General features: G+C 46.7%; 1 protein-coding gene across 2 annotated transcripts in view; it reads left to right on the top strand.

Annotated features, from left to right (window-relative positions):
• SLCO3A1 (solute carrier organic anion transporter family member 3A1) overlaps positions 1-26,966 on the top strand; it is a 318,868-nt gene that overhangs the window by 45,115 nt on the left and 246,787 nt on the right. For both annotated transcript variants that reach the window (XM_082618896.1, XM_082618895.1), the window contains exon 2: positions 17,449-17,914. In XM_082618896.1, coding sequence (XP_082475022.1) covers positions 17,449-17,914 — 466 coding nt within the window. The remainder of the gene's footprint in view (positions 1-17,448; positions 17,915-26,966) is intronic.

Below are 26,966 nucleotides of genomic sequence, written 5' to 3'. Positions count from 1 at the left end.
TCTTGCGGTACATGGGCCTCTCACTGTTGTGGCCTCTCCAGTTGCGGAGCACAGGCTCCGGACGCGCAGGCTCAGCGGCCATGGCTCATGGGCCCAGCCGCTCCGCGGCATGTGAGATCCTCCCGGACCGGGGCACGAACCCGCGTCCCCTGCATCGGCAGGCGGACTCTCAACCACTGCACCACCAGGGAAGCCCTAGTTTTAGTTTTTTAAGGAGCCTTGATACTGTTCTCCTTATTGGCTGTATCAATTTACATTCATGTGGTAAATTTATATACAACTTTTTAAGAAACTGCCCAGTTGTTTTTCAAAGTAGCTGTAACCATTTCATCTTTTCATTCCTACCAGCCTCAAATGAGGCTTCCAGTTTCCCCACATCCACGTGAATGCTTCGTATTGTCTGTATTTTTTTATTACACCCATTCTAGTGGGCGGGTAGTGGTAACTTGTGATTTTTATTTGCATTTCCCTAAAGACTAATGATGCCGAGTATCTTTTCAAATGCTTATTAGGCATTTATATGTCTTCTTTGGTGGGATGTCTATTTAAATTACTTGCCTATTTTTAAAATTGGGTTGTTTCTCATTTTATTGTTGAGTTGTAACATTGGTAGAATGTGTCATTCAGATCTCTTTATTCTTACTGATTTTCTGTCTAGTTGTTTTATCAGTTATTGAGAGGGATATTAAGGTCTCCAACTATTATCATTGAATTGTTTATTTCTCCTTTCATTTGTCAATTTCTTTTTCATTTATTTTGGGGCTTTGTTATCAGTTTAATGTGGTTGGGTTTACATCTGCCATTTTGTAATTTGTTTTATGTCTCATATCTTTTTGGTACCTTTGTTCCTTCTTTATTGTCTTCTTCTGTGTTAAATAGATTTGTTCTCATGTTTCATTTTATGTTTTGAATCATTTTCTTAGTGACTGCATCTACAATATGTATCACAGTTATAACAGTCTACTTCAGATTAGTACTAACTTAATTCATATTTTTTATAAATTTATTCATCTTTTTATTTTTGGCTACATTGGGTCTTCATTGCTGTACATGGGCTTTCTCTAGTTGTGGCAAGTGGGGGCTACTCTTTGTTGCAGTGTGTGGGCTTCTCATTGTGGTGGCTTCTCTTGTTGTGCAGCATGGCCCTAGGCACGCAGGCTTCAGTAGTTGTGGCACATGGGCTCAGCAGTTGTGGCTCTTGGGCTCTAGAGTGCAGGCTCAGTAGTTGTGGCGCACGGGCCTAGTTGCTCCGCGGCATGTGAGATCTTCCCGGACAAGGGCTCGAACCCATGTCCTCTGCATTGGCAGGTGGACTTCTAACCACTGTGCCACCAGGGAAGTCCCCTAACTTAATTCTTGTAAAATATGGAAACTTTGCTCTAATAAAGCTCCATTTCTCCCTCCTGCTTTGTGCCATTGCCACATATGTATTAGATCTATATATGTTATTAATTGAGCAATACAGTTATTGTTTTATGCAATCCTGTGCCTTTTAAAGAAGTTAAGAGGGAAAATATATTTATACAGCCCTCTGTATTTACTCACATATTTAATTTTCCTGGTACTCCTTATTTCTTAATGTATATATTTGAGTTACTGTATGGTGTAATTTCCCTTCCACCTAAAGGAATTCCTTTAGTGTCCCTTGCAAGGAAAATCTGCTAGCAATGAATTCTTCCAGTCTTGTTTATCAAGGAATATCTTTATTTTGCCTTCAATTTCAAATAATAGTTGTGTTGGTTATGGTATTCTTGATTGATAGTTTTTTCTTTCAGTTCTTTAAATATACCATTCCACTGCTTTCTGACTTACCTTGTTTCCAATGAAAAGTCATCTCTTAATCTTATTGAAGAGTCCTTGTATGTGATGAGTTTTTTTTTTTTTTCCTTGCTGCTTTGAAGGTCGTCTTTTGATTTTTTGCCTTTCAACATATAAGTGAACAGGTTATAATGTGTCTGGGCACAGATCTCTTTGCTTTTGTTCTACTTGGAGTTTGTGGAGCATCTTAAATCTATAGATTCATGTTTTTCACTACATTTTGGATATTTTAGCCATTATTTCTTAAAATACTTTTTCTGCCCTTTTTCTCTCTTCTTTCCTCCCATTATATGTATATTGGTGTACTTACTGGTGCCCCACAGGTATCTGAGGTTTTGTTCATTTTTCTTCTTGGCTCTTCAGATTGATAATACATTAATTTATCTTTCAGTTCACTGATTATTTCTTCTGACATCTCCCATCTGATATTGAGCCTCTCTAGTGAGTTTTTAATTTCAGTCATACTTTTCAACTTCAGAATTTCTATTTTTTTTGTCCTTGTTGGTACAATAACTATGTCTTTATTCAGATTCTGTATTCATTGGATTATTATCATATTATTTAAATTTTAAACATAGGTTTCTCTAGTGTTTTGAACATATTTATATTAGGTGCTTTGAGCCTTTGTCTGTTATGTCCAACATTGGGACCCACTTTGAGACAACTTCTACTGACTCCTTTTTTTCCCCTGAGAAAGGAAAGACCATGCTTTCCTGTTTGTTTTTCGCACGACTTAATTTTTTGTTGAAAATTGAGCGTATTAGATAATATACTCTAGCAACTCTGGATTCAGTTTTCTGTACACCTCCCCCACCCCACCCCCACCTGAGATTTGCTATCACTGCTGTTTAATTACGTGCCTAGACTGAATCTGTGGACTCTGTCTCTCTCATGGTGTGTGGTCATGGATATCTTGACTCAGTTTTTTGTTTTTAATTCTTGTGTGTGTGTGTGTGTTTCATGTTTTAAATTCTTGTTTTTATTTTTAAGCCTTTCTTCCTGGGGATCATCTCTGTGTCTGCATAGTCAGTGACTGGTCAGAGTTTGAGTTCAAATGCCTCAAGCACTAAGGTTTTATTCAAACTTAAGGCAGCTTTTATGTCTTCCCAGCTTTTACTTTCTTCTGGGCCTTTTGGCATCTCCTTTGCCTATGTACACAGGCTCACAGTCAGGCAGGAATGAGTAGAGAAAGTAGACCCCCTCTGGTCTCTTTTCCACTTGTGCATGGCCTTACAGTCAACCAGAGATCTGTGGGGAGCGTATCAAGGACCCGGCTGATCTTCTTGTTACATTTCTGTATAGTCTGCCAGTCTGTTGCTTGCCCCAGCCAGCACCATGACCTCCGAGTAGCTGAAGTTGACCCCCCTGTTCATTTGCCATTGGGATTGCTATTCTTACCTACAACACCATGGAGTGTGGGGTTTTTCACATCCACTGCAAATCAAGTGGACTCCTTCCAGCCACAAGGCTGCTGGTTTGCAAGGCCAGCCCACCTGGTAGAGTAACTGGGCCAACCAACATGGGAGGGGCATGGGAGGGAGGGAAAGAACCCAGATCCCCACTGTTCTTACCAGAGGTTCAGAAGTTTTTCTTGAATAAATGCTCCTCAATTTGTTGTATGTTTTAGTCAATTGCCAGAGTCTTGAAATAGTTGTTTTCGACAATTTTGTCTAGTTTTGTCACTGTTCTTTGAGGAGAGAATTTGTCAAGTTACTCACACTGCTATTCTCTCCCTATTGTCTTTTCCCATCTTTTAGAGAGGAAAAATCACGTGGCAGGAAAAATCATGTGTATTTAAAGGTATGGACTCTGACACCAGACCACCTGGGCTTTAATTGGCGCTGCCATTTACTACCTGGAAGAACTTGGGCAAATTGCTTAACCTCTGGGCCTCTGCTCTCTGTAAAATGGGGATAATAATAGTACCTACCTAATGGAATTGTTGTGCAAATGAAATGGATTAATATACACAGAGTAATAGGAGCAGTGCTTGGCACACCATAAGTGCTATAAAATGTTAGCTTTTGTTGTTATTTCAGGGAGGGCGGGGACTTCTCTAGGACTTTAGGTCCCATATCCTTGGCCTAGTACCTTGCATGGTCAGCCCTTCTGACCCTCAGATCATCTATACTAAGTGATGCTTGATGTGTAGAGGAAATGAGGGCAGTTCTCAGAGTAACCGCAGGTGTGAGGAGGAAAGACTGCATGGGACCCAAGGAACAGATGGCTTTGTGCCTTGTTGAGGCCAAATGTTGTTCAGTCTTTGTCTTGGGCTCATGTGTATTTGTCCTCCCAGCCCCAGGAACCGCCTAAAATGTTCAGGTGCTACTCATGTACCATATTGAGTTGGAGACCAGGTCTGCACAGTTGTGTTTCCAAGCAGTTAATTAGCACAGTTCCCACATTTCAGAAGTTTCCTTGCAGCACACAGCTCCAGGAGTGGACAGAGCAGCTTGGCCATGCTGCTTATTTAGGTACTTGCACAAAGGGAAGGACCACTGGGGAGCTGCAGGAGAGCAGGAGAGCTTACGGTGTGTGTTTACCAACTCAGGTTGCTGTGTGCCTGTGCAGAGCCATCGTGCCCGTGGGGAATTGGTATTGTTGCCTCCAGTGAACACAAGCAGGGTGAATGGAATACGGGCTGAGTTCGGTCCCCACTCACCACTTGGTGGGTCACCTTTGAGCAGGACAGCTGTATGTAGTGACCTGGCGTAGCCACTATGAGCCCAACTCGGTGCTCAGGAGCAGGGCCACAGACATGATAAGACAGCCCTTGCTCTCAAGGAGTTTCATCCTTCATGAGGGATGCTAGACAGGCCAAAATAATCATGGCCAGGGAGAAGGTGAAGGGTGTTCTCGGAGGAGGTGTCATTTGAAATGCCTGCTGCTGGGTAAGTAGGGGTTTCTGAGGTGAGTGGCGTGGGATGGATGGTATTTGCCCATTTGAGGGTCAGGGGATGAGAAAGATCCAGGCCAATGTAAGAAAGTGCAAGGAGGGATTCTTGCAGGAGGCTGACCTAGAGGCAGAATGCGGCCAGATCTTGGTGGGTCTGGCAGTCCAAGCCAAGGAGCTTGGGCTTTTCTAGTTGGCAGTGGGCATCACTGGAGAGTCTTATATAGAGAATTAACTGGGGATGGATTGAATGAGGTGAGACAGGAAAGAGGACAGCGGCCAATGCAAATGCACTTGGGAGAATTCGGGGAAGAAGAGGGAATGAGCAACAGAACTGAGACCAACGGGGTCTGGAGGAGGGCGTGGGAGGAGGGGGAGGGAGAGGAGGAGGAGCAGAGGCCAGTGGGACGTGGTACCGAGAGGAGGACTGTCGGGTTTCTGGGACCTGAGACTGTGCAAATGCCAGTGAAGTACTGATGTTTATGGAGGGAGGGATCAGAAGGGCTGGGTGCCCTGAGCTGAGAGGGGGCAGAATTCTGTGTTGGGACCTGTGGAGGCTGGGGGTGGTGACCATCTGGGGCTGCAGGCAGGGATTGGGTGTCATCAGCATGTGGGAAATGGAGAATGTGGGGATCCCCCCCATGAGAATAGTACAGGGACTCCAGAACCGTCAGATGTGACCTTGGAGAATCCTTGCCAAGAGAACAAGAGACAAGGAGGAGGAGAGGAGCGTGGAGGGCAGCTAAGCTGTGCATGTCATGAGGGAGGGGTCGGCCATGTCAGAAATCAGAGAGACCCCGTGTGAGAAGGGCAGGAAAATAACACTCACATTTAAGATGTAGGAGCTCGTTGGGAAGCTTTCTCAGGAGCAGCTTCCATGGCCCTAGGAGAGCTGGGAAGCCCCATTGCTCTGCATTGACTTGAGCGTGGAAAACAGGGCCATCTACCCGGCAAACATGGACTTTCTTTATGACCTTGTTGGAAGGAAAGATGAATTCATGACAGTGACCAGAAAGGTGATTTTTTTTTTTGCCGTACGCGGGCCTCTCACTGCTATGGCCTCTCCCATTGCGGAGCACAGGCTCCGGACGCACAGGCTCAGTGGCCATGGCTCACGGGCCCAGCCGCTCCGCGGCATGTGGGATCCTCCCGGACCGGGGCATGAACACGTGTCCCCTGCATCGGCAGGCAGACTCTTAACCACTGCGCCACCAGGGAAGCCCCAGAAAGGTTATTTTAAGTTGTGGTTTTTAACATGGATGGGCATTGGTCAAGCTTGAGGATAGAATGGAGATGGAGCCAGTGGAGGGGGAAGAGACAGCAAAGAGGGCAACGTGGTGGAGGAAGGTCTTCAGGTGACAAAAAGGGATGGGTGGGCAGAGGGGGCTGTGAGGAACGGAAGGGGGCAGCTCTGGGTGGAGCTGAAGTGGGTGCCCCGCAGTGCCTTCCCTCCCTTCCCCCTTCTTTCTCCGAGTAGGCTCCCACTTCTGAATCCAGCAGGAACAGGTTCTGTTGTCACATCCACACTTATGTCAGCTTCTCTAGTTCTTTGATCAGTTACGCGTACCCCTTTGGGTACTTAGTTTACGTATTGGTACAGCATTGTTAGCTCCTTGAACAAGGTCACATGCATCCAACAAGCAGGAGACTGTTTTACTCAGGGGGGAGAGACCAAGTAGTGCTGAGTACTTTTCTTCTACCGGTGGGGTGGGGGACAGAACTGGACTCAGCATCAGAAGGCATTGCTGTCACTTACGGGTGTGTGATCCTGGTCTAATTACCTCACTGCTCTGGGCTCCTGGGTCCTCCCAGTAAAATATGGGGAAGGGACTAGATCATCCTCAACATACACTTTGGCAGTAACGTCTGTTGTTCCTGAGATCCATGACTGTGTGTCTTAGGTGAAATTTGAGGGTGTTTTGTGCCTGAGATGCACTGAAATAACAGTGGAAGGATGTACAGTTGGATTTGAGCAGTGAGCTGGTGTGAGCAGGTCAGGGAAGATGAACTCTTAAGGTGTGTGGCTGTTCCCTTCATTGCTCTGACACCAAAACTGGACTTTCTTAGTCTTCTGGAAGCTGTTTAATGCACATGAGCGGGCACTGTTTTGTTCTGACCCCTGTCTATCTTACACCTGGATGCACAAGCTTTGGCAACTATATTATTTTCTTCTCAGCTTATCTGGGTGATTCATTTCTAAGAGAGGATATAATTAGGTGGAAGTAGATTATCTTGGTACTTAGGACTTAACCCTACCTGTCTGGTGGTTTGCTCTTGAGGAATTATATATAATGGCTTTGTACACTGTCCTGGTAGAAGCAGTTTATATGTAGCATACTCCTGTGGAATTACAAGTAAAATCGGGAGACCAGGAAGAAAAAGAAATGAAATGCTTAAGTGCAGCCCTGGCATCCCACACTGTTATTGCTCTAGCATGGCTGCAGGCTTGAGTCAGAGATTCCTGGGAAGCAAAGCAAAAAGGGAAATACAGCTAGAATCATACTGTTTAATAGCCTTTGGTTGGGGGTAGCTGCCGGTGGGGGTGGGGGGGGACGATGATAAAATTAGTTCCTAGGAAAAGCAGAGCTTTTTCTAGTACTTAATTAAAAACATTTCCCATATCAGCCTTAACCTAGTGTTTCTGAAAGTATATATATTTTTCTCAAGGGAAGCACACGATTTGAAAAAAGAAGGCTCCATAGTCAGGAGAGTTTCAGGAAATATATATCAATATTTTGATGGATGATTAACAATGAATATTATCATTTGGAAATCTCTCATAAGTCTTGTAAAGAAACCTGTTTATCTTTGTTCAACCCAGAATTTTCAAAATTATCTATGACTTCATAATGCTTTTCCTGCCTGCATAGCTTTTAACAATGACTAAGTTTTTTTTTTAAACAGCAAGTTTGCTGCTAGAGCCCATTAGCCTTTACCACCTGGGTCAGGGGAACGTCACCAAGGCAGGAAGCATATTGCTTGGTCACTCAGGTATGGGGTCAGTGGGACTGGGCTTCAGTCCTTGCCCCTCTGCTCACCAGCTGCGTGGCTATTATCGGGCTAGTCATCTTCTCCAGCCTCAGGTTTCTCATCTGTAAAACTGGATAATAATATGACCTACCTCTGGAATCATCGTGTAGAATAAATATGTCAATAGATGTAAAACCCTCAGGACCATCCCTGGATAAGTAACTAATACGTGTTCTTTTGCTTGTAAGGAATATTGTCCCCATTCCGGAGGGTACCCTGCCCTGATGCCACGTCGCTCCCACGTGACAGGGTACTAACTCTAGTGCTTCTTTGGGTACTGACTGTACTTCTCTTTATTCTGGCAGAGAGCAGCTCTATTGGCCCTTTGTGATAATTGCCTATTTTCATTGTTGTCTTCTCTATTATACTATGAGCTGGTTAAGGACACCTGCAGCCCCGGAATTAGAACTTGGCATGGCTACTCAATCTGGGGTTTTCAGTCCTTCTGACAGTGTAAGCCTGGGCCCTAGGGCATATAGAGAGTATGATTCAGTGAAAACAGCTCTGCCTGGGGAGTGTGTGTGTGTGTGTGTGTGTGTGTACATTGTTAGTGTGTTAGATGGAAATCTCTTAAGACTCTGGTCCTCTATACATTTTTGTTGAATGCCGAGGAAATCATTTAACCCCTATTGTTCTTGAAGTTTCTCTAATAAAAGAGACCTGGCACCACATAAATTGTGAATTGAAAGAATGGTCTCAATTCCTGTGAAAGGTACTAAACACGGACTATTAATAATAGGACTGATGTAAAAATTTCTAGTGGTGCCTTTACAGCTCAGTCACTGAGTGGAAGAAAATTCTATTATCTGTACCCAGCAGGGACACAGAATCCTTGTTTTTCTATCATGGACCACTGAGCTATGGAGAAAAATCAATGACAAGATTCATAAGCAGGAAGAAAACTTAGAGATTTTTTTTTAAAGAAGGGGATCATAAAACTTTACACATTCTCTTAGAATTAAATGAACATAGATTTCACTAAATATAAGGAATAATAATTTTAAAAAAGATGCCTCTGTTGTACTTTAGGGCTATTTAGGGAAGAGAGTAGAAGAGAGAAACTAAGAAACAGGGTACAGAGGGGAAAATGGTCTGAGAAAGATGCAAATAATGCACAAGGATGCAGGAAATGACCGAGAAGAAGTCTCAGAGACGCAGACGAATGAGGCCTTTCTAAGGAAAGAGTGTCCAAGACTCTGACTCTCAGACAGCAGTGTGACCAGAGGGAACGATGGTCTCTTGTTAAAGACCCAGGTGCAGAGAGAGCTGGCAGGCTCTCGGGATACTGCTGCGAGGAAGGGTAAGGCCATGTTGCATATTCGCAACCCCAGGCATAGCTGCAGTCACAGTGACAAACATTGGACAGCAAGTTTCCTCCTCATTTGTGGCAAGCTTTGAGGGCAGAATCATCGCCTCCCCATTACAGATCAGAAAAGGGAGCTGCAGGCGTGTTAAATGCGTGGTTCATGTGTGGCTCTCAAAATCCCTCATGTTTTCCGTCTGCCCCTCTTCTCACCCCTTTACACACACCAGTGCCTTTGGCATGGGCTGAAGGCCAGAGTCATGTCTAAATCAGAGGTTCTCCATGTAATTCTTACTCTGCTTTTTAAGAAAAAATCATAAATTTATACCCGTTTATTATGCGGTCATAAAACAGGCTAAATCATTCCATCAGAAATAAAGCGACATTGACTGTTTGTCTTCCCTGGCCAACCTGCCAGGGGAGCCTGCAGTCTGTTTTCCACCAGGGCAATTACAGGACTCATTGTTGTGTTGTCCTCTGTTACCTGGCTCTACAAACCTCAGATCCTGTAATTCACAAATGAATGCCTCCTGCATGACGTTTCCCCTGTGCCCTAAATGACTGGCTCCAAGGAGCTGCTGTTCAAGTGAAAAACAAAACCACACAATGTGTGCCTCCCTTACCTGAAGCAGTTGCTGCTGCTGCTGCTGCTGCTTCATCCTGGGGAGATGCTCTCTCGGCTTCTGTGGTTGGACCCCTTCCCACCTTTCCTGCAAGACCACGTCCTGGCACGTCAGGCAAGCAATTGAAATGGGCTTGCAACTTCCTTTCATGGGATTAGAAAACAAACTTGCATTGAAGTTGTGCCCGGAATGGCTTTTCCATGGCAGCAACAGGAGTGCTTTGCAAACTTGTTATAAATGGCCCGCATTGTTATTGCCAGACTCAGGAATAAGGCAATTTCCCGAACTGGATTGACGGAGAAGCGAGCAGGAGTTTGGCAATCTGTGGCCTGCGGCCAAATCCAGCCATGGCTTATTTTTTTTTATTTTTATTTTTTAAAGATTTTTTTTTTTTGATGTGGACCATTTTAAAAGTCTTTCTTGAATTTTGTTACAATATTGTTTCTGTCTTATGTGTTGGTTTTTTGGCCACAAGACATGTGGGATCTTAGCTCCTCGACCAGGGATCGGACCTGACCAGGGATTGAACCTGCACCCCCTGCACTGGAAGGCGGAGTCTTAACCACCGGACCACCAGGGAAGTCCCATGGCTTATTTTTGTTAATAAAGTTTTCTTGGAACACAGCCGTGGCCATCATTTACATACTGCTTACAGATGCTGCTTTTGTGTTAGGATGACAGAGTTGGAGTTGCTGCAGAGACCAAGTGGCCCAGAAGCTGAAAATATTTACTATCTGGCTCTTCACGGAAAAAGTGTGCTGATGCCTGTTCAGGAGCCCCAATAAGGGGACCTCTGGTCCTTTCTTTTTGTGTGTGTGTGTTTTTTTTTTTTTTTTTTTTGCAGTATGCGGGCCTCTCACTGTTGTGGCCTCTCCTGTTGCGGAGCACAGGCTCCGGACACGCAGGCTCAGCGGCCATGGCTCATGGGCCCAGCCGCTCCACGGCATGTGGGATCTTCCCGGACCGGGGCACGAACCCGTGTCCCCTGCATCGGCAGGCGGACTCTCAACCACTGCGCCACCAGGGAAGCCCTGGGCCTTTCTTTAACTACAGTTTAATGTGAGGTCGACATCCACACTGTTTCTGCATCTGTTCCCAACAGCACTGGGCCCCGCTGCTGGGCGAGTTGTTTGAAGGTACAGCTTCCTCCACGTTCCCCGGGGGGCAGCCTGCTGGGCTGTGGTGTCCCATGCCTCTCCGAGCAGAGGGGCTTTTAGATGCAGGTTCTCTGCACTCACGGGCTCTCCCCAGCCTCGCAGCTCCCTCAGCCCTCACACAGGCTCCGGATTGAGGCACGGCAGGCTCCCCAGTGTCCTTTTCAGCTCCAGCTTCCTTGACCCAGGCCTCCCATCAGCCATGGCTCTGCTGCTCTTTACATCTGAGGCATCACACACAGGCACCCTTCTCTGTGGTTCTGCCAGCACGCCCCTACAGAAGCCTCGTTTCTCACCAGCTCTGCTGAAATAGTTGCCTGGGCAGTTTCTCCTCCCTCCACACTGCGCCACACCTGCCAGGATAGTGTTGCTGAAGGATGGCTCCCCAGGGACCTCCAAATCAACCCTCAACCTAATTAATCTTCAAGGCCGTTTTATCTCTTCATGGTGCTCTGAGGCCAAAAAGGTCTTCCTCCCTTTCCCCAGGGATGGTCTGAATTTTTCCCTTTGCCATTCCTCCCACCTCCCACTGGTCAGAATGGCCATCATCAAAAAATCCACAAACAATAAATGCTGGAGAGGGTGTGGAGAAAAGGGAACCCTCCTGCACTGTTGGTGGGAATGTAAATTGATACAGCCACTATGGAGAACAGTATGGACGTTCCTTAAAAAACTAAAAACAGAACTACCATACGACCCAGCAGTCCCACTCCTGGCAATATATCCAGAGAAAAACATGGTCTGAAAGCATACATGCACCCCAGTGTTCACTGCAGCACTGTTTACAATAGCCAAGACATGGAAGCAACCTAAATGTCCATCAACAGAGGAATGGATAAAGAAGATGTGGTACATACACGCAATGGAATATCACTCAGCCATAAAAAAGAATGAAATAATGCCATTTGCAGCAACATGGATGGATCTAGAGATTGTCATACTGAGTGAAGTCAGACAGAGAAAGAAATATCGTATGATATCACTTATATGTGGAACCTAAAAAGAAATGATACAAATGAACTTATTTACGAAACAGAAACAGACTCACAGACTTAGAGAACCAACTTATGGTTACCCGGAAGGGTGGGGAGGGGAAAGGTGGAGGGAAGGGATAGTTAGGGGGTTTGGGATTGACATGTACACACTGCTGTATTTAAAGAGGATAACCAACAAGGACCTACTGTATAGCACAGGGAACTCTGCTCAATGTTATGTGGCAGCCTAGATGGGAGGGCACTTTTGGGGGAGAATGGATACATGTTTGTGTATGGCTGAGTCACTTTGCTGTGCTCCTGAAACTGTCACAACATTATTAATCGGCTATATTCCAATATAAAATGTTTAAAAAAGAAATGTTATAGTCCCACCCCCACTGCCCATCTATTAAGATCTGGCTCATCCTTGGTGCATCCCAGATCGATCTTCCTCTGCATGCAGCCAAAGGTGTGTTCTCATTCCCTTGAGCCCCCTGCCACTTTACTGCATGACCCTGCATAGTAGGCTGTGCTGTTAGGACCCTTTCTTTCTGCTCTCCCCAGGTTGTGAACCCCCACAGGGCAGAGATTCTCTCTCAGCTGTAGTTATATTCCTTGCACCTCCTGCCAAGCAGGCTCTGTGTGGCATCGAATTGGAAGTCACACAGAGCATGCACACCAGGGATGAGGGCAGCTCTTTTAAGTGTACCTACTGTGCGCCAGCTGCTGAATCATGACCTCATGATGCATGTATTGTTATCCTTACCGCACAGGTGCAGAAACAGCTCAGAAAGATTGACATGGCCAAGCACTCTCAAAGCCAGATTTGAACTTGAGGCTCCGGTGCTCCAGCGCCATGTGGATAGGACCAGGGTGCAATGTTGTAACTACCCCTCCACACTCAGCCCCTGTGCAGGGGCTATACCAGGAGTCTCTGCACACAAACACACCTCTGCCTGCCTGTGTATTAGAATCACCTGGGAGCTTGGAAAATACTCATGCCTGGGCCCAGCTCTCACATGATATCACAGTCCTGGTGGTGGTGGGCTGGGCATGGTGGGGGGCGGTGCTGGTGTATTTTTCCAGGTGATTCTAGTCCAGTACCCACCCCCTGAGCCAGAATAAGAAAATAGACAGACTGTGGGAGGGCTCACGAGGGCAATTCTGAGCTTCAGCTGCTGCTCCAAGAGCTTGGCTGCTTCTTCCGTGAGTCCCTGATAACCTCGGCCCTTTCAGAGGTGAAGAAGGGCCCATCTGTCCCTGGTCGTGGTCTCTGGGTGCCTCCTGTCTCACAGCATTTCTGCCAGCGTGTCCACAGGTCTCCCTTTTGGGCTGGGCCCCCATCTCGGCAGGTGACCGGAGTGTGCACCTCAGACTCCCTAAGAGGTGAGCCTCCCCCAGATGCCACCCAGCTTTCCCATAGGAGGAGAAGAGACTGGACGTGAATTGGAAATGAGGGAGTGCTTTTAATTGGCATCTAACTTAAAAAATAAAAAGCTCTTTAATCTTGAGGGGAGACAGGTTTGTTGAGGATGGAGAGCCCAGTGGTGCAGTGGTTCTCAAAGTTTGGTCCCCAGATCAGCATCCACATGCATCCACATCACGTGTGGGAGCTTGTTAGAAATGTAAAGCCCTAGACGCATCCCCAATGCACTGAATCAGAGACTCTGAGGTTGGGGGTCCAGCAGTCTGATACCCTCCAGGTGATTTTGCCGCCAGTGAAGGTTGAGAACCATAGCTCTCGATTGATGGTGAGTGTGTATGTGGACACCTGAAATGTCAGTGGTGTTCACCCCTCCCCAACTCTGGGCACCAGAGACCCCTGGGGGGTTTTATAAAACCTTGGACTCCTGGGCCTCATCTCAGGGTTTGGGAATCTATATTTTTAACAAGTGCTCCAGGAGATTCCGAAACGCAGGCAGGTTTTTTTGTTTTGTTTTGTTTTTGAATCGTGGTAGCAGTAACCTGATAAATATTGCATTCTTTTAATAATAACTTTATATCTACTTGGTGCAAGGTGAGGACAGTTCCTCTTTTCTTTTCCTCCTGGAGTTGTGGCTCCTTGGTGTCTAATTATCAAGACATTTCCATCAGTCCTGTTACCCGTTAAGTACAGACAGCCGTTGCTGTTAGCAGGCATCTTCCTCATTGCTGGATTGTTCATTGCCACTTAAAAGCCACAAGTGGGTTTATGGCCTCATGCCTATTTAATTAGTCCAGCTTCTCCAAATTGTGTTTTAAGTGAGTGAAGACATTAGCCTCCGACCTAATTGATCCACAAAGCATCTTTTCAGAATGTTTGTGAAGCTTAACTCTGGATCCAGAGAGGTGTCCCTGAGGCTTTCAAGAGGCCACGGGGTCAAGGAGGTAAGGACCGTACTACTCCTGTGACCCTTGTGGGTCGCTCTGCAAAGAGCAGGTTTGATTCAGGACAAGAGTGGCAGGCACAGGCCCCTGCCCTCTCTAGAAGAGCGGATTCCTTTTGTTTTGCCCACAGCTGCCTCTCTCCTCTCCATCCTTATGTCATCATAAATGTCCACACCTGTGTGATATTTTATGACAGGGCACACCTCCTAGAACAGAGCGGTTGTCATGTTTCAGATCTGCCCAGTACGGATGTCATGAAGCCTTGTGACAGAAGTGAAATACGCCTTCTGCTCCATTTCTGCCCACCCTTCCTCCCACTGCCCTTGCCCTTTTACTCCCGAGGTGGAGGTCACCAGGCTGCAGACCTGCCAGCCTGCTCGAGGTGACTCTGGTGAACCCAGGGGACCCTGCCCACATGCGTCCACTTCTGCATCTGGCTTCTTTTAGGCATCTCTCAAGTCCCGTCATCAAGGCCTGAGTGAACCCCCCAGCCACCTGCCCCCACCTCTCAGGCAGTCAGGCTGTCTGCCTTTGTTCTTCCACACGGCGTTACCTGTTTTAAGCCTCAGTTAGAGCATTTATTCCATCGAGCTTGTTTGTGTTACGAAGGAAAGAAGGGACTAAATGAAACCTTTGTTTTCACTTGCCCAGACCTTTCAGAAGGATCTCTGGGAGCGTTTGAAAGCCATTTTAATGAGACCAGGACTCGCTAAACTTCTTTTCTCGACAATGGCCAGTACTTGGTGCTTGAAGAATAATTAACTAGGGCTGCATGAGTTGTGAGCTGGCCTTGACTTGGTTAGAAGCACAATGGAAACAGGAATCAGAATCGGAATGCTGGCGATCGACGGCAACACAGACGTCCCATCCTTGGTCATGAACAGGGACCTGCACCAGTGTTGAGTACTGCCCTGCAGAGCTCACCCCCAGGCCCAGTGCTGACGGAAAGGCTGCAGTCGTTTGTGTTGTTGTGTTAGCGCTGTGCTAACCCACATAGAATCACCTGGGCGGGCTTTAACAACATCCCAGCACCCAGGTTGCCCTGGCTTAGAAACTCACGGAGGGACCAGGCATCTGAAATTTTTAATGCTTTCCCAAGTGCATCCAAACTGAAGGTAGCATTGAAAACCCCTGGGTTAAAGGAGTCTGTTTAAATGTGTGGGGCTGAAATGAGGCTACAGGAATTACTGGCCTAGTGTCTTTTTTTATAATAAAGGTAAATAGAATAGAGGCATGCTAATCAGCAGAGGTGTGTGTGTGTGTGTGTGTGTGCTTGTATGTGGACGTTGCAGAGAGTCTGTGGATGCAGGGATGCTGACACCAGTGCCCATATTTATACATTTGGAGGAAGGCTAGATCCACTGACTCTTCTTCCTTACTTTCCTGAGCAGCACATGCCCAGTCACTCAGCAGAGGCAGCAAATCTCCCCAAAGATGTAATGCTGCCTCTATGACGCTTCTCAGATTTTCCTGTTCATTTCCTTTGCCACGGTACTGACCTTTTCTTCTCACTTCTCTCAATAATAGTCCAGCCTTTTTCTCTGCTGGCATTCGCTCCTGCATTCTTCCACTCCATCCATTCTCCACACTCTGACCATACCTGAGTCACTCTCATGTTTTTAGAGCCTTTGCTGTTCCCCATACCCGAGGATAAATGGTGATCATCGTTGTGGATAGCCCTTACCTAGCATTTATACATACATGTGTTTATGCCTGGCACTAGCTCTAAGAGGTAGCACTCATACCGATTTTACAGATGGGACAGTGAAAGCATGGGGTGACTTGCCCAAGGTCACACAGTCACGATGGCCCCAGGCTTTCTGACCCCAGAGCTTTGGTTCTGCACCCCTCAGCCTCCCCACCTCTCTCGATGCTCTCTGGCCATGTAGGGAAAGGCTGCTCTGTGCTAACAGACTTTTCATATGTTATGTCTAATCTTTGCATCCATCCTGCCAGGTAGGCATTATTATTCCTATTTCACGGAAATCAGGGCTTGAAGAGGTTAAGTAACTTGACCAAAGTCACAGAGCTAATTAAGGAAATAATAGGTGTGGGATTCAAACCAGTTGCTCCTCCCTCCAGGCTCTGCATTCTCTCCACCACACTGCAGGGGATTGTCTGATTCCTTTAGGGTGGCCTCTGTAGCTTCTTATAGTCTGTTGCCAATCTATCTTTTCCCTACATGCGTTCCATTCGTTATGAAATCATGCCAGCCAACTTTTGTTCGCCCTGTTCCTTTTGCCTGGAGTTTTCTTCCCTGCCCAACTAGGACTCCTACGACAGGGACTCCTGTCTTGCTGATAATACCCTGCGTTGAACCTGCAAACAGCAGGGCAGGGAGGCCGTTTGCATTTTCTCTCCACCTCAAGGAGCCTTAAAATGATGCATCTCCTCTTGACGCTCCTACTGTGATTTTGCATCATGAATGTAACATGTAACCAACATACATGTCTACCTTTCTGCTAGGTGGCATCTTTGAGGCCAGGTGTCATCCCTTCCTCCTGTTTCTGTCTTTTGTGTCTAGGGCATTGTGAAGCCAACAGCAGATGTTCAGTAGATAATTGTTAAACAGATGAAGGGCAGACAAGGATGCAAAGGTGGGGAAAGTCATCAAACTCTACCACTTGAGGGACCTCGGTGGGGCTAGAGTGCACAGAATAGTCAGGGATTCAGGGATGTCTTTACCTCTAGGGAAATGTCCACTGTTTGGAAATTTCCAGAAGGAAGCGAAGAGCTAATGATTATCCTAATGAGCTAATCTAGCTTGTCCATTTTGCTCCCCTCCCAGGTTTTTGTTTCCTTGTGTTTTTATTGTATTCAATATGCTTTGCTAATAACCTCCTGGTAAAAAGCCCGTGGACCCTATATCCTCCAGCATGGACTTCATAAATAAGATGTAGTTGGGAGAGAGCCTGTGAAAGCTGTGGACTTCAGGACTTTCACAGGACTCATGAGCCTTAAATGGTGGCGGCCGTGGGGATGTGGAGGTTGTTCTTATGCAGTGAGGCAGAATCTTTCAGAATGGAAACAGATGCCAAGGAAAACTTCTTCCCCGATGGAAGTGAATTCTTTAACCATTAAATTAGGGTCATCATACTAAGTAAACGGTTTTTGGACTCTTAAGGTTTAAATCATTTGGCACAGCTGGTAAAAACAAAACAAAACAAAACAAAAAACTGTGAGGCGGGAGGATCCGGGATGGGCAGGTGCGCTGCGCGACGGGAAGGGGGCCTCCCGGGTGGTTTCCATCAGCACTGGCGTTGAGATCGCAATTTGCACCCCACAGGTGAGCGTCCTTACCACCCTGGAGCGGAGGTTCAACCTCCAGAGCGCCGACGTGGGCGTGATCGCCAGCAGCTTCGAGATCGGGAACCTGGCGCTCATCCTCTTTGTGAGCTACTTCGGGGCGCGCGGGCACAGGCCACGCCTCATCGGCTGCGGAGGCATCGTCATGGCCCTGGGCGCGCTGCTGTCGGCGCTGCCTGAGTTCCTGACCCACCAGTACAAGTACGAGGCGGGCGAGATCCGCTGGGGTGCCGAGGGCCGCGATGTCTGCGCCGCCAACGGCTCGGGCGGGGACCAGGGGCCCGACCCGGACCTCATCTGCCGCAGCCGGACCGCCACCAACATGATGTACTTGCTGCTTATTGGGGCCCAGGTGCTCCTGGGCATCGGTGCTACCCCCGTGCAGCCCCTGGGCGTCTCCTACATCGACGACCACGTGCGGAGGAAGGACTCCTCGCTCTACATAGGTAAGGAGCTGCCCCAGAGCCAGGGGCGCTGTTCCCTTTTGGTTGATTCTGTGTCAGTAACCAGGGCATGTTAACAGCAGAAGGAAACGTGGGCCCCTGAAGTTTTAATTTTCCCGGAGCACTAGTTCTCAGACTTGGCTACACATCTCGGGTGTTTTGGGAAATGCTGATGTCGTTGCACATCCAGAAATTACGGGGTAGTTGGTCTGGGGTGCGTCCTGGGCATGTAGTTTTTAAAAAGTTCCCCAGGTGATTCCAATGTGCCGTGGGATTTGACCTCTGACGTGCTAGAGCCTCAATAAACCTTGAGTGGGAAGCCATGGTCAGGGGAAGTTTTATGTTTATTTATCTGCCTTTTTGTGTGTGTTTGGACTTTGGGCTATTTGGCATTAGCCACCGGGGAATACCTGGGGATCCACACATTGGAAACCCTGTTTTTAATCATCAAAATGATCTCCTGGTCCTTGTCCTATTGAAGCTCAAAGAGAAAGGGGATTGCATGCCCAGCATTTGGTATTATTCAAAGTTGGTAACTTTTCGTAATTTTTTTTTTTTTTCTGTAATGGGGTATGCACTGGAACTGCATATTTGGGAAGAAATAAGGTACATGTGAACTTTGAAAAAATGTTTTGTGCCGTAATGATTTCTGCTATTTTGTACTGGAAGGATGGAAGCCATTTGCAGGTGTTGGATTAAGAAACATCCAAGTGGTGAATTACATTTACAGCAAACGTGGCTCCTCAGTCACTGCTTCTAGGCACTGCTGCGTGGTCGTTTGTAGGGTGAGGGCTGGCCTGCCGAGCATCTCCATTTCTTGTTTACCAAGTTTAATTTTGCCTCCCCTAAGCTGTTGGATTGTATGACATGACCCCAGTCACTGGGTGCTAAGCTCTGAAAAAATTATATCCACCCACGGAAGCTTTGTGCTTCCCAAAACTGTGTGCATTGGAGTATAAAGTTAATTATAATATGAAGTTTAGGTTAAAATAGAATTTGATAAGAGTTTGTCAAAAAGCTTCCTATCTGCCAAGTTTCCACCATACGCTGCCCAAGCTTTCTGAGACAGGAGGGTTCAGAACAGCTACACACCTGAATGCTAATTTTCCTCTGTGACTTTCTGTCCCAACTGTGGCATGGATGACTTTGTTGAATAAATAGCCCTCTGTGAACAGGCTCTAGGAAAGAAAGGTGGAGAATATGTATCTCCCCATCCAAGGGATGGAGCACCTGTGGACCTACCTATGGAACACAAAGAAGAGGAGAAGATTGCTCAGGCCGAAGATGGCTAGTCGCTTCTCCCTGTGGTTAGGGGTTTCCATAATTGTATGTGAAGGTGGACACAGTGGGGAGAGGGGTCTAAGGAAATCATTTACATTTTGATGCTTTTAAGGCTTCAGTGAAAGCCCCTCCTTGTGAGTCTGTTGCAGACCAGGACATGGGCCACATGGGCCACAGCATGTAGCCAAAACAGTCTCCGCAGGTCCATCTGGCCCATTGGTCTCTGACCTGACCGATATCACCCTAGGACCCTAGGATAGATATTTTTTGGTAGCAGTAACAGCAAGTAGATAAATCAGGGCACATGGAAGGCAGTGGGGAGTGAAAAGCTGAGTTCTTGTCTCTGATGAGGAAATCAAGTAGAAAAATGTTTCCCCAGAATGCCTCCTGAAGTCACACCAGTGGTAAATCACCTCTGCTTGGGGGCCCCTGCCTGGAGCATCAGGCTCAGAGCCCTCTTCCAGAAGTCCGCCCTGATGAGTTAGGCTGTGGTATTTCCTGGCACTGGATGGGGCCTGGTCTGTCGGTACAAAGCTTTAGGATGTGGACTCATTTTTGTTTTGTGGGAGGTGGAGGCTTGGGCCACAGGGCTGACCATACCAGGCACAGGCCCTTCTCTCTTTCTGAGACCTTGTTTCTGGGATTTACAGTGAGTCTTTGGTAGGAGGAAAGTCTCAACCAAATTTCTAATTGGGCATCCTTTTCCTCTATGATAGTTCAACATTCACAGGGTTGGGGGTGTCTTTTTGTGTGGTGTGTGGGCATCTTGGTGGCACCTGGCCAAATTCCAAAGCATGACAGTACAGGACTGTGGAGATGGCCTTCCTGAGTGCTTCTGAACTTGTTTCCTGGGTCTGTGCTTACAGGGAGCAACAGAGAGCAAGCTTTCTGCACAGATCGGCCTCGGTAGGGGGCCTTTTATTCCATGCATGGTTTGAATTCTCCAGGAATAATTTAAAAAGACCATGCATATGCAGAGCATAACTGGTTCAGTCATTTATTGTACAGGTCATAAAAAGTGTTTGTGATCATGAGACTATTTTAGCATTTATCTCCTCTAATAGGGAGCTAGTTTCTGAAGCCACTTAATTTGGCTTCGGGAAGTATTTGGGGGAGCCTGCTGAATGGGATTGGTATGACTTATGGCCTCTTAACTCCCTGCAAGAGAAAGACAGTCTGAAGGGACTGGTGCTGGGACTGTGGGTGTTGATGGTATCCATTGGGGTGGAGTAGTAGCATGTGTGCCCCTTGGTTCCAGCTCTTGCAGAGCTGGTAAGAGAGAGAGGCCCAGGGCTTCCCTGGTGGCGCAGTGGTTGAGAGTCCGCCTGCCGATGCAGGGGACGCGGGTTCGTGCCCCAGTCCGGGAGGATCCCACATGCCACAGAGCAGCTGGGCCCGTGAGCCATGACCGCTGAGCCTGCACGTCCGGAGCCTGTGCTCGGCAACAGGAGAGGCCACAACAGTGAGAGGCCCGCGTACTGCATAAACAAACAAACAAACAAAAAAAAAAGAGAGAGAGGCCCATAGCTAGCCATCTGATCATATGCCTGACATGTGAGTATAAACTGGAGATTGAAAGGTTTCTAAAATCTTGCACGTGTGAAGCACAGGTTGTTCACAGCTGCTCCTTTCCTGTGGGTGTAAGCAGGGAAGGGGATGATAACCATGCAGCGCCCTGGCCACAGGCCACTGGCGACAAGCCATGCCCCTGGGTCACCAGCTGGGTGCCTTCGGCACAACTATGGCCATGTCCTAGACCCCCTACAGCTAGGGGGAAAGGGAAGCATCCCATATTAAATCAAGCTGATATTTTCCACCCAAGTGACTATTTGCTTCAGCCTCTTGTGGCTGAGTCACTGCCAAACTCCTGGATTCCTGGATGGTCATTCACAAGGGGCTTCTCCTGCTGGCACTGTTCTCTGGCCATTCCTGCCCAGCCTGGGGAGGGAGCCAGGGGAGCTCATTACCAGGGGACAAAACCCAATGAATGGGGACGCGGTTCTGCTGGCAGGCTTTTCAGGACCACACAATGTGGAGCCAAGCCTCACAGCGTGGCTGGACGGTGACCCGTGGGTGGCACGTGGCGTTCCTTCTTCCCAGAGAGACTGATGGAGCAGAGTGGCAGTGGGAACCGTTTGATGTGGTGGCGTGAGTGGGGTCCACCAATCACCCCTCTGGGAATTACTCGTGCTGTTAACCCGTGTTGTGACCTTCCATGAGCTCAGTTTTCTTAGCTGCCCTGTTTCTCTGAGTTCAAAGCACAGCCGGTTGTATTGTAGGCAAGAGTAAGTAGGCTAATGTAATGGACTCGCTGGGTCCTTTCATTAGATGCTATGGCAATTGGTTGGTGCCTTGTTTTGTCTTTTTTTTTTTTTTTTCCTTTGTGGAGGAAAAAGCTCCAAATGAGAGTGGTAAGGACTTTTTAAAAAAAATAACTTTATTTCTAGTTAAAAAGTATTACACGTTCACTGTTGACAACTTTGGAAGTATAGAAAAAGAATCACTGAAGAATAATTACCCTTAGCTTTATGGTTATATAAAATCCTTTTTTCTGCATCGGTATGCTTTTCTACACACACAAAAAATGTGTTTATAATAAATAATGTTTTGCTACTGTATTCCTCTCTTAATATTGCATGAACATTTCCCCATGTTACTAAATATTCTTCGATGATATTCTTTCTGCATACGAATATTCCCTTGTGGATCTATACTGTAATATTTAATGCCCTCTATCATTGGACATGGGTTTGTTTTTTCAATTTTACTGTTATAAGCGAAGCAGACAGGTGATCTGTGCTTCTGAAAGGTTAAGTAACTTGTCTAAGATAATGAATGGGGCTGAGCCCTGGGTATGAGAGTGATGATTTTTCCAGGTACATCTGGGATCTGTGACAAGGCTGGGGTGGGTGGGGCTGGGTGCAGAGGGCTGGTGGATGCTCCAGGGGGTCAGGTGCAAGTAGGGGCATTCTGCAAGACAGCCTGAATTCTTTGGGAAATAGATATCAGAGGAGTCAGGAAGGTGAGAGGAGAGCCGTGTGTCTCAAATCCAAGGGGAGAGGTGCGATGGGAATGGAGAACAGGTGTGAAGGCAGAATAGAGAGTTGGGAGGAGAAAGAAGGGGGGGCTGGGCTAACAGTTCACGTCAGGGTTCTGGAAGGAGGTTGTGCCCCTGTTTCATGGTGCTTTAAGTAGAGATCAGCACAGCTCAGAGCTGGTGGATTCCGTGTTCTGCTCACCTCTCACCAGAACTGTGGACAACATACCCTCACTTCGCTGTTCCTGTCATGTGGAATCATGATAGCTATTAGGAAGTTGCCCTTATGTTGTGTTGGAAATCTGTCTTCTTACAACTTTCCACACGCTGTCTCTGGTTCTGCCCTCTGGGTCCACTTTGAGAAACTGTGATCCCTTTTCCACGTTTGGTAACTCCACAGCTAGCTGAGCACCAGCCTCTCATGGGCAGGGAAGGTCACCTAAAATTTGACTCTTCTGTGCTGGGACCTCCGTTCCTTACTTGATGCAGTTTCCTGCCACACTCAGCCACCGTTTCCCTCTTTACGAGGGATGCTAAGGCTGGAGGGCTTGTTACTAGGGGACAAAAACAGGTGAATGGGGCATGCCGGATTTGGGTACTGTATTGCTTTGCTAGGGCTGCCGTAACATAACACCACAGACTGAGTGACTTAAACAATGGAAATTTATTTTCTCACAGTTATGGAGGCTGGAAGTCCAAGATCAAGGTATCAGAGTTGGCTTCCTCTGCGGCCTCTTTCCTTGGCTTGCAGATGGTGCCTTCTCCTCCTGTGTCTTCACATGGTCTTCCTTCTGTGTCCACATATCGCTGGGGTCTCTTTGTGTGTCCTAATTTCCTCCTCTTATGAGGACACCAGTCAGATTGGATTAGGGTCCACCCCTATGATCTTATTTAACCTCAACTACCTCTTTAAGGCAGGCCCTATTTCCAAATAAGTCACATGCTGAGGTACTGGGGGTTAGGGCTTATATATATGAATTTTGGGGGGGACATGATTCAGCCCATAAAAGGTACCAAGAGGACCAGTACCAAACAAGCTGAGACTCCTGCCTCTTTTGTCCTAACTTTTCAATAAGGAACTTCATTGTCATGTTTGTTTGTTTTTTCCAAGTACTCAAGGAATTATTTGAGGATGTCATTTTTTAAAATGTTTTATTTTGGCACAATTATAGAATCACAAGTTGTTGCAAAATACAGGGAAGTTCCCTGTACCCCTCATCCATTTTCCCCCAATGGTAACATCTTACATCACTGTAGTACAGTATCAGAACCGGGCAATGGGGCTTCCCTGGTGGCACAGTGGTTAGGAATCCGCCTGCCAATGCAGGGGACATGGGTTCGAGCCCTGGTCCAGGAAGATCCCACATGCCGTGGAGCAACTAAGCCCATGCGCCACAGCTACTGAGCCTGTGCTCTAGAGCCCATGAGCCACAACTACTGAAGCCCACGTGCCTACAGCCCACGCTCTGCAATAGGAGAAGCCACCACAGTGAGAAGCCCGTGCACCACAACAAAGAGTAGCCCCCGCTAGCCCTAACTAGAGAAAGCCTGTGTGAAGCAACAAAGACCCAATGCAGCCAAAAATAAATAAATAAATAAATAAAAACCAACCAACCAACAAACAAACAAAAACAGGCAATGAACATGGGTACAATTCATGGGGTTTATTCAGGTTTTATCCATTGTATGTGCACTCATTTATGTGTTTCTGTGTGTGTATAGTTCTGTGCAGTTTTATTACAAGTGGATGATGATGTTTTAAAAATGCAGAATGGGATCAAGGTGAAAGCAGATTGTGTTGAGTCGTGTGAGTGTTTGGCAGACAGATATACATGTGATACCAACATACAGGTGCATACACCCACACGGGAATATATGGAGACAGAGAAGAGGCTGTAGGTAGAGCAGGGCCCAACTAGACGAAGGGGATTCTTTGAGGAGGGCTTCTGCCTTCCCCAGAATGGAATCCTCGCAGGGTACCCAAATACACAGAGCAATTCCTCCAAGTTGGGAGGTACATATATTAGACATGAATGTGTCACACTTTTCTTTGTTTATCACTTCTGTTGAAACCCAGTGGAGACCTCCACATTCCGGTTAATGATGCAAAGAGAATTATTCTCAGATTTCATCTGCCAAATGTTTGCTTAGCACGAAGGTCACTAATACCAGGCAGCGACCAAACAGAACTAAATTTCTCTTCAGAGCCCTGGGAGCCCAGAGTTATTTTGTTTCTGATGAGTTTTTATTTTAACTTGACATTGGGGAAAAATGTGTTTTAACTCTCCAAAGAGTATGGGTCGGGTATGGATCAAATACACTGTGACTGCAGTTCATCTGAAAAAATAATTAAAAAGCCATCCCTCGTGGGAGCAAGCACAGCTCATTATATTCTTGCAACTTCATTGATATTGAAGTTTCCCTTGTTAATTTCTTCTTTTTTTTTTTTTTGTAAATAAATGAGGCTGTAAAATGTCAATTTGTTTTGTCTGGGTTCCAGTCCCTCTCCCCAGCGGCTGGTCACATGCCATTTTCAGTGTGTTTTAGCAACTTGCTAGGAGATGTGTGTGGCTCTTATCTGGCACTTCCATATTGCCCAGGCTTGTGGATGTTTCTTATTCATTTTCAGCCGCTCATAATTCATGGCCCTTGATTCATGGAATCACTGCTGTGCTCACTGCCTTGGTGACCTTGGGCGAGACTCTGAGCTTGGGCTCTGGAGTCTGACAGTTTTGAGATTCAAATCCTAGCTCCTCCACAGACCTGCACACCAGGATTTCGGACACGTTTTCAGTTGACCTGAGCCTGTTTCCTTATCAGTAAAATGAGCCTGGAATCTACCAAGCGAGGCTTTGCCTGGACATTAGGTATCACGTTGTGGTGGAGGTCAGTAAACGCTGTCCTTTTCATCTTTGTGGTCGTATCATCTCCATTTCCAAATGTAGAAACGGAGGCAGGAATAAGCGATTGACTTATTTAAATACACGGGCAGGTCTTTTGACAAGAGTGGTTGGATCTTGATTTTCAGCCTGTGATGCAATCCGTCCAGTAGATCTGAGAAGAGCAACCTCTTCCATCCTGAATTAGATCAGCAGGGCTCTTATTTGCCTGCACACCCCTTCCTGCGGCTCATCTCAAAGTACAGAAAGTGCTAGAGCTGTCCCAAGCAGCAGGCGATCTGGTTTGTACTAAGTTGGAGGCACCCCACAGTATGACCATTGCCCCAGTGGGATATATTTATTGGCTTTCTGGGTTCCAGCACATTGCTTCTTAATTTGCTTCTTAATATTAGTTCAGTTTTTGAAAGAATGTATTCTTGTTTTAGTAAAATTGGGAAAAACAAAAACAATAAGAAAACAAATAATTTGTAAGCAGATACCTATAGAAAATTATTGTCAATGTTTAGGTATATTTCATTCCAGCCTTTTTTGTTTGTATTTACTTTCACCTAGTTAAGACCATACTCTAGGTAAACCTGCTTTTTATCAATGCTAAACCTTTTTGTGTATCATAAACAGTAAACATCATTTTAGATGACTACATACTATTTTGTCAATCTAGAAAATCTGGAATGAGTTCATTGGACATTTAGGTGATAGAGATTTTTGTGACTGTAGCCTCATCCACATTTACTAAAGCTCAGGTTAGTTTGGATAGATTCAGTGGGAGCTGGAAACCAGCCTGTTGGCTTTGCTGTGGCTTTTTCCAGAAGATAAATGAAGGGCGTGATGAAAAGAGGCTTTGGGCCGGGCTGTGAGCCTTGGTGCCCTCGTTTTGCAGCCCTCTCCCACATCTGCTCAGGGTAGCAGTCCTAAGTCCTGCCAGGGCTCAGCTAGCAAATGCGGAAAGCAGGCTTTGTAGAGGCTGGGAAACCAAAGGGCCTTGCCTTGTCCTCAGCCATTGTTGCCCTGTGGGAACTCAAAGTCAGTCTTGCCAGATCTTCTGATTTTTAAGAGAGACTGGAAATGCATATTTTTCAAGTGGAGTGAGTTGCCTTCTCCTTGCAATTGTCTCCTAAACCCTCCGTGGCTCAATGATCACAGAAGCCAGCTTGAGCACATCAGTGCCTTGCTCTTTGCAGTTCTTTGCTCCAGACCATCAATTTCAGATGGCATTCGCCTTTTGAGTAGCAAACAAATTAAATAAGAAAGGAAAAAGGAGGGAAGGAAAGCAGTTGCACATCATGAATGCCACAACCAGCATGAGCAGTGTTATCTGCTGTGATTCTGAATGATACGCATTTGCTTGGGGAAGGGGGTAGGGCCCTTTCCCAGACTCAGGACACAGTGGCAGAAATGAGTGGAGGACCACTGCTGAGCCGGCCTCCCAGTGTGCTGTCCTGGCTGAGGCTGTGCTCCTGCCTCATAAAAATCGGAGCTGCAGAATGGAAAAGAAAGGAAACCATTTCTCCCAGCTAAGCATGGGGGGGCAGAGGAAGAAGAATCCTCCTGAGGGTTCCCTGAAGGGAGCATGGGAATGCAGAAACTGATACCATTTGGAGCTGATTGAGGCCTGTGGATATTTGCTGCGTGTGAGAGAGCATCTTTGCTCAGGGATTTTAGAACACAACATCATAATGTGTGACAGGAAGAAAGACCAGAGGCCCAGGCTGACCTAGAGAAGATTCGTGGGGAAGGTGAAGATACACGTGAGGGAATTTTCCTTCCGTAAGCTCCTCTAAGTCTACTGTTCATTACTTCTTTACTACCAGCCCTTTACTGCACCTGACTAGTGAAA

This window comes from Mesoplodon mirus (genome assembly GCF_964341445.2).
Source record: "Mesoplodon mirus genome assembly, chromosome: 4".
Lineage (NCBI taxonomy): Eukaryota > Metazoa > Chordata > Mammalia > Artiodactyla > Ziphiidae > Mesoplodon > Mesoplodon mirus.
The sequence above is the reverse complement of the archived record's forward strand: the minus strand, read 5'-3'. Positions and strand labels throughout refer to the sequence as shown.